Genomic DNA, 19,048 nt, shown 5'->3' on the forward strand with positions numbered 1-19,048 from the left:
AGTAGAATACACAAAGCTCCAAGAGCACATGGGCTCTCATTTCTTCTTACAGGTGTATGTCCAGCACATAGAAGAAGAGTGTCTGCCACATAAAGCAGCCTTCATGATGTGTTGAATGAACTGATTATGCTTTTGCTATTAAATTTCAATCATTTTCTAATGCTCCCAATCAAAGGTTATACTTAGATCATATTTAAATTTCCCAGCCTTTGGAATTCATCTTCTATATGTGGTTTTGGCTTTCAAGTCAAAACTTTACTAGTTTTGACTTTCAAGTCTATGGTGGCAGTTCATCAGAACTCTCATGGCTTATCTTTGAAATAACTGTGTTGAATCTATTTGACGCACCAAGCCAAGAACAAAACATTGCAGAAATGCTAGGCTAATTGTATGGTCACTTGGCTCCTAGTTGTAGCTCAGTAAAAAATTGTTAATTTGATTTAATCCATAAATCAGAACGTAAGGATTAAAATTAATAAATAAAATCTTTTCATGCTTTTTTTTTTCACCTTTTAAGGCCATCTCCACAGGAATAGTGAATGTGAGGTTAGAAGAGAGATTTGGTTTTATCAGAATCCCATTTTTATAGGTGATAATTTTAAACAAAATTCTGTGAGAAGGCATTAAAGAGACTTGAAAGTTGCAATTTCAGATTTTGGCTACCACTTTTTTAAAGTATCAGCCTATCACAAGGCTTTAGAAACTCTTCTACTTTAAACATTTCAACATCAATTTTCTTTTACCTGTTAGCTCAGTTTTCCTTTAATAGTGTAATTTATTTAGCCCTTGTAGACTTCACCATTATGGCAGAATGAGTGTATGGAGCATCTCACTTCACAACCTTTATGTCTCTTGATCTTAGTTATTATGTCAGTTGTTCAAATCAGAGACTATATGTGAAAATGTTTTAAAATGTAAAGTACTTCATGCTAGTATTTTATTTTTATGCTTTTTCATTTTTCTCATTTTCTCAGCACTTAGCCTTCTTATATAGTATTTATCGTTGAATAGTTTTCATTACTCACATTTTTGTTTTGTAGTTCAGTATATTTAAATATTCTTCCAGCATTATTAAACTAGAATCATTTTATCATATCTTAAATCTTGTTTTATTTTGATAGAAATTTATTAAAATTCAATATAATGATGCTTTTATTAAAAATTAATGGATAGGGCTTCCCTGGTGGCGCAGTGGTTGAGAGTCCGCCTGCCGATGCAGAGGACACAGGTTCGTGCCCCGGTCCGGGAGGATCCCACATGCCGCGGAGCGGCTGGGCCCGTGAGCCATGGCCGCTGAGCCTGTGCGTCCGCAGCCTGTGCTCCGCAGTTGGAGAGGCCGCGGCAGTGAGAGGCCCGCGAACCGCAAAAAAAATAAAAAAATAAAAATTGATAGGGTAGGTTTGCCTTATGACATTTCTATATTTAGGAATCAGATAGAATTATGTAATTATTAAGGCTAACTTCTTCTGGAGTTTCACGCCAGCAAAGAAACCTGATTAACTTCCCTCCCCAAGGTTCTCTTACTCCCTTGCTTTTCTTGCCTGATTACAGCTTGTTTTTTGTAACGCCTTCTTCCTTCTGCTCATCCTCTCTGCTTACCCCCACCAGAAGATTCTGTAATAGAATGGCCCTAATTACACTTAGAACACTTGGTTAATACTTAGTTACAAAATGGACTTTGGTACAAATTCAAAGTTGAATTGTTTTCCAAGATCTGTCTCCTTTATGATACCTTGATACCTGGCCTCATTTGTCTTTGACAAATGATGTGTTTCTCTCTTGCATAATCTAAGAATACTCAGTTTCGTGATTGATCCAACAAGTTATTACAACTTTTAACATATGGTTTTATGCGTTTTTTCCCCTAAAATCAAGAAATTTTAGGACTTTTGCTAGGTAGAATTTCAGGGGAGCAAAAGAATAGTTTGCAAAAGTTATTCTTAGATGAAAATGAGTCTTCAAACATTGCATTTTGATAGGGCAGACCTGAAACTGAAAGTTCGGTGATGAATGAACATATTACTCCCCCAACCATTAAAAATTCCATATAACATTACATGAATTAATTTTGAGCAGAAGTCTGCCACAGATGTTTTTAAAACACTGAGGCAGTTAATTCTGTGAATTTAGTGTTACTGTGATACGATATTAACGAACAATTTCTATTTGGGGCATCTTGAGTCTGAGGTACCTAAGGTGTCTATGACTGTGCCCAACAGGCAATTGGATAAATGACCATGGAGATGAAGGAAAGTTAAGGTGGTGTCATTAGTATTTACTAATAAATTTTAAAATCACGATCCTTGCTGAGATTATTCAGTTCAGAGTAGAGATGGAGCAGATGATCCATGAGGAGTTCTGTGGCTTCCAGCAATTAGAGTTGGGGTGAACAAGGGAGAGTCAGAGGAGGAGAGGCCAGTGACAGTTTAATGCAGACACTGTTTTAATAGAACTTGTACATGCTCAAAATATATTGTTTTGTGGACTAAGGTTTTTTTCTTTTCTGGGTGGGTATAATTGACATTTAACATTGTATTAGTTTTAGATATACTACATGATGATTTGATACATATATGTATTGCAAAATGAATACCACAGTAAGTTTAGTTAACATCCATCGCCACAGACACAAAGATTTCTGTTTTTTTTCTTGTGACAACAACATTTAAGGTCTATTCTCTTAGCAACTTTCAAATTTGCAGTACAGTGTTGTTAACTATAGTCACCGTGCTATACATTACATCCCCACGACTTATTTATCTTATAACTGGACGTTTTTACCTTTTGACCACCTTTATCCCTTCAACCATTTTGCCCATCCCCCCAACCCCTGCCTCTGGCAACCACCAATCTGTTTTCTTTAATCTATGAGCTCAGTGTTTTGCTTTTTTTTTTTTTTAATATTCCACCTATAAGTGAGATCATACAGTATTTGCCCTTCTCTGTCTGATTTATTTCACTTAGCGTAATGCCTTCAGGGTCTATCTGTGTTGTTGCAATTGGCAGGCTTTTCTTTTTTATGGTTGAATAATATTCCATTGTATATATGTCCCACATTTTCTTTATCCATTCATCCATTGATGGACATTTGGGTTGTTTCTATGTCTTGGCTGTTGTAAATAATGCTGCAGTGAACAGTGATCATGGGTGTGCAGGTATCTTTTCAAGATAGTGATTTACTTTTCTTTGGATAAATACCCAGAAATGGAATTACTGAATCATATGGTAGTTCTATTTTTAATTCTTTGAAGAGCCTCAAAAATGTTTTCCATAGTGGCTGCACCACTTTACATTCCCACCAATAGTGCAAAAGTGTTCCTTTTTCGTCACTTCCTTGCCAACACTTGCTATTTCTTGTCTTGTTGACGATAGCCATTCTAACAGGTGTGAGGTGATATCTCATTGTGGTTTTGATTTCATTTCCCTGAGGATTAGTGATGTTGCGCACCTTTGCCTATACCTATTGGTCATCTGTATATCTTCCCTGGAAAAATGTCTGTTCAAATCCGCTGTCCATTTTTTAAACAGATTGTTGTTTTTTTCTATTAAGTTGTATGAGTTTTTTATATATTTTGTATATTAACCCCTTACCAGACACATGACCTGCAAGTATTATCTTCCATTCAGTAGGTGGCCTTTTTATTTTGTTTGATGGTTTCCTTTGCTGTGCAGAAGCTTTTTGGTTTGATGTAGTCCCACTTGTTTATTTTTGCTTTCGTTGCCTTTTATAGATTGTTTTTTAAACTAAATATTTGGCATATTCTTTGCATGGTTCCAAGCACATTTCTGAATGTCTGAGGAAGATAGTTTTATATAATGCCAGAATGTGTGCAGTAAGAGATCATATTAGCAGTGGATCATTAAAGTTGGGATATGGTGTCCACCCTTCCCCCTTCCCCACTGCTTCTTTAGGACTTAAATTATTTGAGGTCACTAAATTCTTATTCATGTTGAAAGAGTTTGCCAGAAATTTCTCATTAACAGGGATGCCCTTTGGCCTTCCTCTCACAATTTGCTGTCTTTCTCTTGAAATAAGTCCATCATTAAAGTCATTTTATTTTTGAAAAGTTATCGACATGAAAATTTTAGGATTCACGAGGAGTCTTATTAGATGTTTATTGTCACTGATGTCACTGAGAGCACAGGGTAGCAGATGAAAACCCAGTTTATAAATTCTGCAAGGAGATTCAAGACAATTAAATGGGGACTGGCATAGACATACCATGGTTTTTACTATCCGAAAGTAGATTGTTCCTGTGAAACCTTTTGCAAGCCGAAATGGCTTAAAGCAAATAAGCTATTACCTGAGGGCACATCTTGCTAACTGGATGTACCAGGTAAATCAAGATAAAGTGCAAATGCTCACAGAAACAGTTTAAAGCTCTGGCAGCTTGATGCTGAGTATAGCTCCTGGGGAAGGAGCTTGGTGGTGCCACTCAGTGGGGTACGCACTGCCTCTGTAGGTGGCTCCCTGCAAAAACAAATGCTGAACCTACTTTCACTTTTCACCTTTTTTGTAAAAGTGAAAGTCCTCTTCGCATGTTTGTTGTTGTTAATGAACATAGGTACTAATTTAGGTCTTTTGTAAAAGCAAGGTGGCATAAAGTGAGCTTTTGAAAAGCCTGTAGCTAAATGCGATTGAGGCATGCAGAATCCTGTCATACTCCATATTTTTTGGCATGTCTGCTCTTTGTTTTCCCCAGAATCTAAACTATAAAATGAAAGAAGACATTTATTAGATGTCTACTATATCCCATATACAGTGCTAAGTACTTCCACTTTGTAGTCTTATTTTGACCTGACACCAGTTTCGAGAGGGAAATGTATTCAACCCGTTTTATAGAGGTCAAGAAATTGAAGTTTTGGTTATTGGTATTTAGAGAGGAACAAGAAGAAAGGATACTCATCAAAAGTTATATGCAGAGTAGAATTCCATAGTCCATTTTTTTTAAGCATTACGATATCTGTAAGCATCAGATATTAAAGGAGATGGAAACGAAGTCATGTATTTGAAACCTAATGCTGTTTTTAGTTGTCCATTTAAAGTATTTTTCATCTCTAAGTGTTGTATTCCTATGTTGTCTTGATGATGATCTTAATTTTTTTCCCCCTCTCTTTTGGTTTCAGAGGAAGAACTTGTCTCTTTTTCTCAGCATTAGTTTGTTAACTTTCTGGGGAACTTCCCTTTTGGGTGCCCGTTTATACTGGATGGGAAACAAACCACCAAGCTTTTCCAACTCTGACAACCCAGCTGCTGATTCGGATAGCCTCCTGGCTCGCACACTCACCTTCTTCTACTTGCCAACCAAGAACCTTTGGCTGTTGCTCTGCCCAGATACCCTCAGTTTTGATTGGTCAATGGATGCCGTGCCTCTGCTCAAAACAATTTGTGATTGGAGAAACCTACACACTGTGGCCTTCTATACTGGACTCCTCCTCCTTGCCTACTATGGTTTGAAGAGCCCAAGCGTAGAAAGAGAATGCAACGGGAAATTTGTAACAAATGGCAAGCAGAATGCAAATGGACATAGCTGCCATTCAGAGGTGGAGTACCGGAACTCAGAGATTAAGCCCAGCTTTCCATCCAAAGTAGAAAATGGCATTAAAAATAATGTGTCACAGAGAACACGGCTTCCTTCTACAGAGAACATTGTTGTTTTGTCTTTGTCTTTGTTAATAATACCCTTCGTTCCTGCCACGAACCTGTTTTTCTATGTTGGCTTTGTAATTGCAGAGCGAGTACTGTATATTCCTAGTATGGGCTTCTGCCTCCTCATTACAGTGGGTGCGAGAGCCCTTTATGTCAAAGTCCAAAAGCGGTTTCTCAAGAGCTTGATTTTTTATGCTACAGCTACGTTAATTGTTTTCTATGGACTCAAGACGGCGATCAGGAACGGAGACTGGCAGAATGAGGAAATGCTGTATAGGTCAGGGATAAAAGTAAACCCAGCTAAAGGTAATATTTTATTTTATGCTTTTGCCTGGACGGTTTACTTTTTCTGCCTTTTTATATCTTTGCTTCTTGCCTTAAAACACACAGTATTAAGGAAGAAGAGGTTCTTTTACTCAATACTTATAATTTTTGGTTTTTTTTAAGTGAGGGAGCAGTACCATTATTTTAGAAACATCCAGCATTCCATATTTGGAATAGGGAAGTGTTTTCGTATGTTTCTGACTATACTTGTCCAGAGGAATTAGAGCTCCTATTGTGTAAAAATACTATCGTAAGAATTTAGAAAAAGGCTTGGTTTCCACATTCTAAAAAACTGGCACGGAGATCATCTCTTTTCATCATGCAATGAAAGTCAGGTTATCCCACATAAGTATAGTTTAGCTCTTCTGTTTTCCAAGCACTGCCTGAGGAAACACCACGAGGCTTACACTGATACCTTTAAAAGATTTGGAGGTAAGGCCACCTCTGAACCTTGACATGGTGTCTGTAGGTATCAGTGTGTGTGCGTGCAAGTGTGAGTCACCCTTAGCTTTGCAGAGACTAAATAATCTGGGTATTGCCAAGCAGTTCTCATATTCTTATCTGAAAGTCCTTAAGTCACTTAAGGAAATAAACTTTTCACTATACAAGGAGAAGATGGAGCATATTTTTCATTACTGCTTTTGATTTAAAAAATTATTTTAGTAAATCTCAGAATCTATTGCTTGAGTAGAAAGTAGCCTTTAAAGCATAAATGAATAGTCAAAAGCTGTTAATTCAGTGATCTCTCTGGTTTAGGCAATGAATGATGAGAGAAGCTAGAGAGCAGTTGAACGAAAATAAGTGTACATTTTAAGTGTAGAAATATATCTTAGTGAATAGTGCCAAAGAGTCTTGTTCTTCATAAGGCACTTTTGAGTGTTTTATCCTTCAAATTATGGTTGCTTGCATAGCATTTGAACTGGGCTTTTTCCAACACATTTCTGTACCAGTTATTCAAATACTGAATGTGTGAAACTCTTCCTAATGAATGGAATGGCCTGCTGATATGTATCAGGATATATATATCCAAAGATCTAGATGCCCCAGAAACAACTCTGACATCCCTATCGATTACCAATTAAGTCAAGAGTTCAGTGAACCACTGCTCATTTCTTTCAGCCAAGGGACTAATTGTTGGTACTTATAATGCTTAATAGATTGCAGAGATGTTAATGGGAGTAGAAACATTAAAATTGAGCTAATACAGAGCATAGAATTTCTCAATTCTCTTGGAAAAATCTTTACCATGTGGCTTTTTAGGTAGTGAGTGCTGCACAGTTTATGGAATGCCTGAACCCCGATCTTGCTGTAAAAATTGTTGCAGTCAGTTCTCAACAGAATGCTTTTGAGCTAGTTTTTCTTCACTGGTACATGTAAATATATAAAACAAAGCTATGTTGCTAGTTTATTTTCCTGCTGTTTGAAAGAGATACACAGTAAGGAATTAAAAGAAAACGCCAGCATATTAATTTCATCACAGGGTTGTTCTAAGGATTTGTTAAATGTATTGGTTAAGTTTCAGGTTAAGCCACTGTAACAAAGAGCCGAGATAACAGTGGCTTAAATAAGATAGAAACTTTATTCTTTCATGTAACAATCTAAGCCTGTGCAGTCCAGCGCTGATAAGATGGCGCCGTGGGTTTTCTGGATCCGTGCTCCTTTGCTTTTGTTCCCTTGCCATCTCAGTAGTGTCACCCTGTCCAAGTGGTCCAAGATGCCTCAGCATCACATCAGCACTTCAGCTAACAGGAAGAGGGAGAGAAAGGGCAAATGGTGGGTGTTCCCATTCTCTTTAAGAGCGTATCACAGAAATTGCCACACCATGCTTGCTCCCAGACTGTTGGCCACACCTAGCTACAAGGAAGGCTGAGAAATGTTATCTTTATTTTGAGAAGCTAAGCACCCAGCCAAATTTTATTAACTCTTGAAGAAGGGGAGGGCAGATACTGAGATGCCAGTGTGATTAGCAGTCTCTGTCCCAGAATAAGCAAAAGCATTTCGTAAATTCCTAGATATTTTCCAGCATTAGCTACTGTACTGCTGACACTATGATTCCGATTTTGCTGAAGTTATTTTGGTGACATGGTTAAGATGACTGATCATTTCTTCATTCATCCATTCACTCAGTAAAACAATTATTTTTTTAAATTCATTTATTTTATTGATTTATTTTTGGCTGCGTTGGGTCTTTGTGGGCTTTCTGTAGTTGCAGTGATCAGGGGCCACTGGTTGCAGGTTTCTCGTTGCAGTGGCCTCTCTTGTTGCAGAGCACAGGCTCTAGGCACGCGGGCTTCAGTAGCTGTGGCACATGGGCTTAGCCGCTCCACAGCATGTGGGATCTTCCCGGACCAGGGCTCAAACCCATGTGCCCTGCATTGGCAGGTGGACTCTCAACCACTGCGCCACCAGGGAAGTCCCCAGTAAAACAATTATTAAGCATGTCTTTGGTTTCTGATATACTTCCATGTCTCCTTCTTAGTACTTAAGAAGTGCTATAGTATTTAGGTACTCCAAATTTTATTAGTTAAATGAGTACACAGCTGACCAATAGTATAAATCTTTTGAGACATCAGAAATTGAATTCCTGAATAATGCCCCCTCCCCAACCTGCGCCCCAGCCAGCTGCTTTACTTACAGCATTTGCCATCTCAGTTGGTGGCAACTCCGTTTTCTCAAAAGCTCTGACCAATACTTAGGAGTCTTCCATACCTCGTCTTTTTCTTTTGCACCCTACCTGCATTTCATCAGCAAATCCTCTGCTCTCTCTTCAAAAGCACATCCAGAACTTGACCACATTTCACCACCTCCACTGCTAACATCACGGCCAAAGTCACCATCATCTTTCATCAGATTATTACTAAAAACCTCTAAAGTAATCTCTTTCTTCTATTTTCTTGCCTTTTAGCATGCTTTTATGAAAGTCGGACATGATGTGTCAGGTAATAAGAACTTAGGTAAATAGGCTTAATGTGAGCTTTAATGTTAATCTGGCTCTGAGTTGGGCGTAGGTTTAATGTTTGCTGTAGCTACATGTGCCAGAGGCATTGTATTTCCCTGGTGTCCTTGTTCTTGTCTCCTCTGTTGTCTTTGGGCTTCCCCAACAACTCAGAGTCTGTATTTTGCATCTCTCTCCACTGTAAATTCACCGTTTTTATAACGGAGCCCTGTAAGTGTGTTGGTTAAATGTAGGAGAAGGGAAGTGTCCTCTTATTTGGTGATTAAATCCTGGTGCCTCTGGGCTGTAACCTTTATGAAAGTTTCTTAGCTTGCCCTGTGTCTCCTAATTGGGACAAGAAGGCCAGAGGGGATGGGAGTGATAGGGATGACTGTCCCCCGCAGCTCTGGGTAAGGCCACTCCCCTGGAGAGTAGACCTTTGTTATGGAGGGGGATCAGGGCTTATTTCATAACATTTATATTTCTCCTCCTCTTGTAGAGTCAGGAAGGCCTGTTTCTTGGCTCTTCAATGTGAGAATGCGGGTCCCTGGAGGTAAAACCCACAAAAGAGTAGAAGCCCCTAAGACCGTGGCCTCCAGGAGTTTCTCCCTCTTACTGAAGCTCTTCCACAACTCAGCTTCCAGCAACTCCTCTCAAAATCGCCAGTTACTTGTTCCTATCAGTTTCTGCTCCAGGTAATCTCATCTCTGCATGACTGGATTTTCCAGTCTCTCCAGATTTCCTGGTGATGGTTTGCCCAGTGACCTCAATTCACTGATGGTTCCAAGAAAAGCCATTGGTTTTGCAGTTCCTTTAGCATTTTTTTTTAAATTTTTATTTTATTTATTTATTTTTTGGCTGTGTTGGGTCTTCGTTGCTGCACGCAGGGTTTCTCTAGTTGCGGCGAGCGGGGGCTACTCTTCGTTGTGGTGCGTGGGTTTCTCATTGCGGTGGCTTCTCTTGTTGCGGAGCATGGGCTCTAGGCGCGCAGGCTTCAGTAGTTGTGGCACGCGGGCTCTAGAGCACAGGCTCAGTAGTTGTGGCACACAGGCTTAGTTGCTCCACGGCATGTGTAATCTTCCCGGACCGGGGATCGAACCCATGTCCCCTGCATTGGCAGGTGGATTCTCAACCACTGCGCCACCAGGGAAGTCCCCAAGAAAAGCCATTGGTTTTGCAGTTCCTTTAGTGTATTCTTGTTGTAAGAATGGGAGTGATGAGTTCCAAGCTTTTTACACGTCTGAGCTGAACTCCTGCTTCCATTTTTCCATCCTTAGCATCTGCCTGCCATCAGCAGCCCTAATGATTCCTTTGAAACGTAAGCCAGAGTATGGTGTTCACTGCCCCCAGTCCTCTACTGGCACCCATTTCTCCCAAAGTCAAGCACACAATCAGAGACTTGACACTGTACATCTCCCAGCCTTGCCATCACTTGCTTCACTCCAGCCCTACTGGCCCCCTTTGATGTGCCTTCTCTATCCCAGATAAGCCCGTGCCTCAGGGCTTTGGCACTTGTCATTGCTTCTTCTTGGAATGTGTTTCCCAGGACAGTCTCACCTCTATCTCCCTCACCTCCTCTAGGTCTCCAGTCCAGTGTTGCATTATCAGTAAGGTGCTGTATGTAAAACTGTCAACCTTTTGAAAAATTGCAACTACCCCTCTGCTTCTGCCTTGTCTAGCATTCCCTATCCTCTTTCCATACTTTGTTTTTCCCATAACACTTAGGACCGTTTGACATACTATATTCTCCATGTTTCTGTGTTTATTGTTTGAATGCATTGTCAGTGTCCATTAAAATGCACGACACAAGAAGGCAGGGAGTTTCGCCTTTTTTTAATGCTATATATGTAGCGACTAGGACAGTGCCTGGTAGAGAGAGGGCATTCAATAACGAATACACTGACGAATAAACTTTAGTCATAATCCTTCTCCTGAAAGAGTTTAGAGAACCTGTTTCGAGATAAAATGTACATTCATTAAAGGAAGAGAAAGTGTAAAATACGCTGTTGATACACCAGGTACTGAGGCATGCTCCATAATAAGAGGGATAGAATTGGGAGTGGAGTTAGTTTTGGATTCCACGAGTGCCTTGTGTGACATACGCTTCCATTTTGATACAAGGCAAAACTTTTAAAATCCAGGTTCCTGATTTTTTCTGTTTATAACATGCTAATAAATATAGTTCCGGCTACAGTGACTCCTTTAGCTGTTATGAGACTGGTCGTAATCTTCCTTAAGGTAGATTTTTCTGTCTGTGATGTTATTTGAGCCTAGCCAAAGATTAGAAACCCTTTAAAGCCAGTCTTATGTAAGGTTGTCTGAGATTACAGTTATTTCATTGAGTTAGTTTTTCTTTCCCTCCTTTGAAAGCCTTTGCAAATTTTGGAGTTCTTCAGTCTTCCGTGTACTTTAACAGAATATGATTTTAAGCCTCATGAAGCATTATACATGAAAGCTGCTGCCTTCAGTAATTGGTCCTGCAGACAGCTGCCAGTCATTAACTGATTGGATGCAAATGACGATGGGTAGAGCCTGTCACAGTGACTGTGTTGCTAATTTATGGTTTAAATCTGGATAGTGGAGAAATGATAGCTGATTTGGACTATGTAAACTACAAGTCCTACCTCATTATGTGGTTGATAATGTCAGGAAAATACTAGACATAGTTGATTACCATAGTTTGCTGATTTCACAATAACTCTTTGCATTTTTGTGCTTAGGAAAAAGGAAATTTCCTTTGATGACTGCTTTAATGAGCAAGCCACATAATATATAAAAGTTTTTTTTTTTTGAAGCGTGTGTTTAAAGCACCGTTTTTTATAAACTATTGATTAACATTTGCTTGAAACAAGCATTTCTTAGTTCATTACAAGGTGGTTCAATGTACGATCACTTTCCTTCTTGGCCTCTGGCCTCATCTAAATCCCCGTGTGTCTTTGGCTCTTACAGAATTTGGCACCACTGATTCCTGCTCTCTGGCTTTCAAGGCCACTCCACAATTTTGACTGTCTCTCATTTTCCACAGCTGTCTCTTGTATGGTTTTGTCTCCTCCCCAAACTGATTCATTCTGCAAGGTTCTGTCCAAAGACTGCCTCATTTTCCTTTCTCTATAGAATCTAGACCACTACCTGGGATATAGTGCCGGGTCAATAAATGTGTCATTGAATTTCTAAGTTACCTTCCCCATGACTTCCTATCTGTGTGGGACTTCTCCACCTGGGTGATTTGTCCACATCTCAAACTCTTCACCAGTCTTCCCTAAAACCACCTACTCACTGACGTCCTTAGTGATTCAGATCATAAGCAGAGACTAACAAAGTTATTATAGATAAACAGATCAGTGGGCACATATACATAAAAAAGAATGATAACATATAGGCAGCATAGCTGGTGTGCTAAAAGGCATTTACATTTTTTCAAGTTATAGATTAAAAATCAAATCAGCTCTTTAGAATGGTTGGTTTATTAACTCTATATCAATTTGCTTTAGAGAACACGACTATGCTTTTTAATTGTTTGGAAACAATTTCTTAAAATGATTAGGAACAATGAAGCAGCGTTCATCCACGGAAAATTTAACAAGAAAACATTTATTTTAATGCCTTTTTCTAATGTAAGTATGTGAAATGATAGATATAAAAGATGTGTATATACTGATGCAGGTATTTGAAACTCTTAAGGGTGATTACTCACACATCCTATTATTCGACGCCTCCTTATGCAAATGACAAATATTGCCCATTTAGATATAGAAAACCAGAAACTGAATAGTTGTTTCAGCCATGCAACATTTGACAATTTTTCTTTTTTCCTGGATTTCTGTAAAATTGACACTTCAATTTCAACTTCACATGGTTGCAGATTTCAAGAACCAAGTATGTGGAAGGAATATCATTTTATGAAGAAAACAATTCATAATTTAAGTGAAATCTAAACCTCTTAAGTCATGTGAAACTTGACTAATTCCTTGTGGATTTTATGGTCTAAGTTTTTGGTTACCTCTAATTGACTGTCTTCTTTAACTATGGTAAATTGCAATTAACCAGCTAGCTTTGAGATTGTGTAATAAATCTTATATTTCTTAGCTAATTTGTCATATTACTTCTGAAGATGAAAAATTTTCAAAAGAGGTACAGATTTTTATGAAAAGTAACATGAAGCAGTTAAGTCAGGAAGGAAAACCAGTATAATATCTTTTCAGATTGGCTAGCCTGAGTTAAAAAGCTGTAAAATAACAGATTTTCATTTTTAACAGATATGGTAGGAGATAGCTGGGAAAAAGCCCCCTAAAAGGCTGATTGAGAGAAAAACAAGGTGAAGTGGAATCAGGTTTCCAGAGGGTAAAGAAATTCAGTGTTTCTTCTCAATTCGTCTCTTCTGAGTAGAAAAAAGAAATATAAAATAATGGGACTGACAAGAGTAAAATGAAAATGTCTCATTGGCTCAACCAAAGGATTTAAACAAGTAAATCTGCTAAATTGTTAAGGCCCCTTTTAAACATTTGATTCTTGAGGAAATGAATTACGGTTGTTTCTCAGTTGAGATAGAGTAAGTCACAGTAGTTCAAAAGCATGTGGTTTCCTTGCCTCTAAGAATGGAGTAACACATAAATCTTTTCTTTGGTTCCAGCTCTAATGGCTGCAAGTACAGTTGTGTAGGGAAGAAGAAAACAAAAAAATAAAACAGACCACAACAGACTCAGTGAAAATGGTCCTACGGTGTTTTACCAGTGAAGTAGGTGACGTACTGCTGTTTCTTTGGGATTATCCGTAACAGAACTTTTAGAATCTTTATGGGTTTTTGAAAACCCTCAAACCTAAAATTAGTGTTGCCTTAGATTGAATATATTTACCAGTGGTTATATTTCAAAGGAACTGAAACTCACATATAATTAAAATAAGTGTAAAGTTACCTTATTCTGATTTCTGTATTAGTTTTGTATTTGATTCTTAAAATGCTCTAACATTTCTTTGCTTTTTTTTTTTTTTTTGCGGTACGTGGGCCTCTCACTGTTGTGGCCTCTCCCGTTGCGGAGCACAGGCTCTGGACGCGCAGGCTCAGCGGCCATGGCTCACGGGCCCAGCCGCTCTGCGGCATGTGGGATCTTCCCAGACCGGGGCACGAACCCGTGTCCCCTGCATTGGCAGGCAGGCAGACTCTCAACCACTGCGCCACCAGGGAAGCCCTCTTTGCCTTTTTTTTTTTTTTAATTAAACATATATGAAATATTTCATTCATTGAGAAATATATACACATACCTCATATTTGAACTACTTAAAGGATGCTACTAAGACATGCATTTTGCGGATTAAGAGAAAGCTATTATCAGAACCTCCCCCATACCTCTTCTTATTTCACAGTTTTGTTTCTTTCATTTGTGTTCTCTTATTTTATGCTAGAACCCCCATTACAATCTCAAACAAGAGTGATGACAGCAGGATTTTTGTCTTATTCTTGTTTAAGAAAGAATGTTTTAAATATTTCACCATTAATTATGTATATTTTATAGGTTTTTCAGTAGACAGCTTTTATCAGTAGAGTTTTCCTCTTATTTCTAGTCTAAAATTTCTTTTTAGGAATTAATGTTGATAATGATATTCTCCACTCAATCTATTTATGTTAATAGATTTTCTAATGTTGAACCTACTTTGCATTCCTGGAATAAGCCCCAAAATTACTTACAATGTTTTATCAAATTTATATTCTTCTAAATTTGTTTTTCACCCGTGTCCCTGGGTGAGACTGGCACTTCCCTTCAGGGGGTTTGAGTTTGTTCGGCTTCTCCAATTTGACCTTCCTTTTGAAGCCGACTAAACCCTAAGCCCTTTTCCTCTTAGTTTCACAGATGTACACAAGGTGAGTACCATCTTCGGAACTGTTTAACCTTCTGGATTCCTGCTTTCAAGCAGTCTCTAAGCTTAGGGATTGCCCTTACTTTCCCATCAATTAATACATTCATGAACAAATACTTTGTAATTTCTGTCTAGCATGTGTTCTGTGCTAGGAGGCAATCTCTGAACATCGAGTTTCACTGTACTGTCGGAAAGAGAAACACCCAAGAAATATCCTTCAGTCTAGCATCTATTAAGGAATGGGTTAGCTACGTTAGAAGTTAGAATTTGAGAATAGAGTTGTTGTTTATGACATAGAAGATAGTTTTGAAATTTTAAATTCTCCTTCCACAAGAGAACCAAGTTGCCCAAGTAAGCTAAAAAGTGTATTAGAGCACTGTCTTAAGCAAAATCAAGTTACAGGTATTTGACCCTTATAAAACACAGAAGGGTAATGTATATTTGTTTTCTGCTGTAATATAAACTTGCAGATAATGTCACAGATACAGCAGATTTTCAAGAAGACAAACACACATGTTTTTTAGTTTTACCCTTATTACACGTGCACACCTATTACTGGTGATGGTGGAAGTAAAAGAAAATTCCAGTTAAGTCTCAAGGGATTATGGAAAAATCTGAGATGTTCCAAGTCGTATAATTATTGAAAAAGACTTGGATGTAGAAGACTGTTTATATATAACTCTATGGGAGAAACAAAGTGTGAGCCCTATTTTTAATGCATATGGGTGTTAAATTAGAAATCTCTCCTCCGTTTAGTTTTAGTTTTTAGTTTAGTGTTAAATTTATTTCTAATTTAAAAATAGGAATATTACCATCCAGGGGGATCTAGTGGAAACATATATGTGCTTACTAAAATATAAGGACCAAACGCTAAAAGATATGATTTAAAAATGATAATATTATTTACCAAGCAAGACACTACAATCCAACTTGATTAAATAGTAGAGAGAAACAAGCACAAACAAACAAACAAAAAACCTTGCTCGAGGGCTGGACTCTGGCAGGGGCTTTGTTGTGTCTTGTATTTAGGAGTCGAAATCCCAATGATGTTAGCTGCTCTGAACATTTATTCAGTCACCTTAAACAGCATAATTCAGTTTCTCTATGTAAAACACCATGGGGTATTATATTAAAACATTAACATCTTTTTTGGGAGTAGTGTAGGCATACATTTTAATTGGGAGAACTTTCTCTCTAGGAATTGGAAGTTTAGAAAGAAGGAACTGGATTAGATATGCAATACAATAGCTGAGAGTCAAATTTTGACAAGAACAGATAACTGAGGTGTCAAAGAACTTTTTTTTCAATTCTTTCCCTAGATGGCAGAGGAAACTTGTAGTCTTGTAATGTTTGGGGCTCTGCATATTACAACTGGGAGTTTGTATAATAAAGAAATGCGATAAACTTTCTTTCTTCTCTTCCTCTCTTTTCTTTCCTCGGGAAAAGAGAGTAAATTTCTCAAATTATGTATCACGAGACTACCAGGAAGGAGCAGGAGGTCTGAGATATGTTGAGATAATATCTGGTTTTACTTTATCAATTGGCTTATTCTTTTTTTTTTTTTTGCGGTACTCGGGCCTCTCACTGTTGTGGCCTCTCCTGCTGCGGAGCGCAGGCTCAGTGGCCATGGCTCACTGGGCCCAGCCACTTCTTGGCATGTGGGATCTTCCCGGACCAGGGCACGAACCCGTGTCCCCTGCATCGGCAGGTGGACCCTCAACCACTGCGCCACCAGGGAAGCCCGGCTTATTCTTTTTGAGTTTTACAAATAAGCTTTGGTGGTTTGCAAAACTGGTATAGAATACCTCATTTCTCTACTTAGTCTGTTTTCATATTATCTGAATATTTCCCAAGGACAGCTTCAAGTCGTGTTCACTCTAGTGGTTAAAACTGAATGCTGTTGTCCATATTCATGTGAGTGTTGAAAACAATTTTCAAGTAGAGATAAGTTTCTGGGTTTACATAAACAAAGCATGAGCATATTAATTAATGCTATTGTCCAAATCCATGTGTTGTGTGTTTTTCTTATCTCCAATCACTATTTGAAATTACTTTTGCTCTTGCAATTCTATTATTAGGAAGCAGTGGCACAAGATTTTAAAAATCTCTTTTGCTTTTACAGTATAGGACAATGATTTTGAGAAAGTTTTTTCAGGCAGGTGATACAGTCACTAAAGTTCTTTCTGTGCCATACATTTGGGCTCTGTGGTGCGATTCTAGAACCAAGAGTCTTAAGTGGTACTTTGATCAGAGACCTGCCTTGCTTTGATCATGGCTGTTGGTTCCCAGCTCATGTCTAAATTGAGCCTGGAGTAGATATTTACTTTTGAGGTTTTTAAGTTAAAAGTTTAGACTTAAAGAAGTATATCCTAACCCCGATCCTGATGATTTCATAGGGAAATACAGCTTCTCTGTGGGTTTTAATCAACCTAAAATGTAAATCCTCTGAACGTCAACACCACTTAGGACTCATGGATGGAATATAGGGGTTTATGCCTCTGAAACCACATATCTAGTCATAATTTCTAGTTGGTAATATTTATTAAACACTAATATGTATCCAGTAGATGTGTTTGGTGTAAAAGAGTCTTTAATGGCCTCTGAAAATTCCCTGTTGGGATCCAGTCCAGTTAAGATTAGAGCTTCAGGAAAGTGGACCAGCCCTTCTCTTTCTCACAGTGCTCAACTGATGTGAGAATGTCATTTTAGTGCATTCACCCTTCTGGTTCTTCCTGTTTATTTTACCCCTCTATGTACTAGCTTCCTTCTGCTGTTTGGAAGTAGACTTTCTGAGTTGTACGTTTAAGGCTGTTAAATGAGTAACATCATCCTTTGTTTCAATATTGTTTCTCAAGTGATGCAAAAATGCCTCATGCAAGTACTGGCTGCACAGCCTTTGAAGAACCCTTATCTATTTGTCCTGTAGCAGCAAAAAAGGCAAAGAAAATTAACCTCCCTCTTTTTTTCTGTTGTTCGTAGTTAGCTGAAAGTACAGAAGAAAATACATTAAAATAATAGTTGCCCAAGATTTGTGCATATAGAAAGGTAGTTGATATTTTTAGAAATTTATTTAATAGCTAATTTTTCTTCTCATTAGCATTCGTAAGTAAATATTTTTCTACTCACATAAATATTTTATTCTTGATACTTGTTCTTACTGATCATTTTTCACTTTTTGAAATGCTGTTTTCTCTAGTTATTAACTCTACTTTTTCCATGTTCAGCACTAGGTGCTGAGTTAAGAGTGACTGTTAAAAATCAATATATTGGACTTCCCTGGTGGTGCAGTGGTTAAGAATTTGCCTGCCACATGGACCAGTACCAGTCCGTGGCCCGGGGGTTGGGGACCCCTGCTATAGTGGACTTTTTGTTTATAACAGCCCCTCCCAACTTTCCCTTCTCCTCAACAAAAAGTTTCCTCTCCTTTCTTTGCTGGACTCGCATGTGTTTTGCTATAGTTGTGTGTCTCGAATTGCAGTTGTTTTCTGCTCCCAAATAAACTTGCTTTTGCTTTGCTGGTATTAAAAAAAAAAGAATCTGCCTGCCAATGCAGGGGATACAGGTTCGATCCCTGGTCTGGGAAGATCCCACATGCCGAGGAGCAACTAAGCCCGTGTGCCACAACTACTGAGCCTGCGCGCTGCAACTACTGAAGCCCGTGCGCCTAGAGCCCGTGCTCCACAACAAGAGAAGCCACCGCAATGAGAAGCCCGTGCACCGCAATGAAGAGTAGCCCCCGCTCGCCATAACTAGAGAAAGCCCGCGAGCAGCAATGAAGACCCAGCACAGCCAAAAAATAAATTTTAAAAAATTAATATATTGAATATATTAATGTAATATAGCGTATAACATGGTGTCCTGATGGATGTTTGAGATATACTGCATGTTTATCTTAGGAACTGATTTATTTTTAATAAAATGTAATCTTTGATTTTTATTATTTTTCTCTTCTTAAAACTGGCTTTGAGAGTATTTAATGTTGCTTTGAGATTTGTTTTTCTTGGCCTGGATTTGCTTGGCAGTGAAATCCTCAGTAGCATGACCATAGATTCTAAATACAGGAGATACACTGTTAAAGGGTGTATCTAACTTGTTATGCTTTTTATGGAGGATGATCTATTAATGACATATTATTCCTTTTCCATAGTAATGTACTTTGCAGAGTTCTATTTTCTTATTGTCTCAGTGATGCTGGAGTTTAACTTGGGCAAGCATTGTTACACCTGTTTTACAGATGAGAAACTAAAGGAGGGGTAGAATGCTTAGGGAGAAAAGGCATGGTAAGT

General features: G+C 38.4%; 1 protein-coding gene across 3 annotated transcripts in view; it reads left to right on the top strand.

Annotated features, from left to right (window-relative positions):
• Positions 1-19,048, top strand: part of TMTC2 (transmembrane O-mannosyltransferase targeting cadherins 2) — a 391,943-nt gene that overhangs the window by 197,309 nt on the left and 175,586 nt on the right. For all 3 annotated transcript variants that reach the window (XM_060025323.1, XM_060025324.1, XM_060025325.1), the window contains one exon: positions 5,128-5,956. In XM_060025323.1, the coding sequence (XP_059881306.1) occupies positions 5,128-5,956 (829 nt within the window). The remainder of the gene's footprint in view (positions 1-5,127; positions 5,957-19,048) is intronic.

Source organism: Delphinus delphis, chromosome 11 (assembly GCF_949987515.2).
Source record: "Delphinus delphis chromosome 11, mDelDel1.2, whole genome shotgun sequence".
Classification (NCBI taxonomy): Eukaryota; Metazoa; Chordata; class Mammalia; order Artiodactyla; family Delphinidae; genus Delphinus; species Delphinus delphis.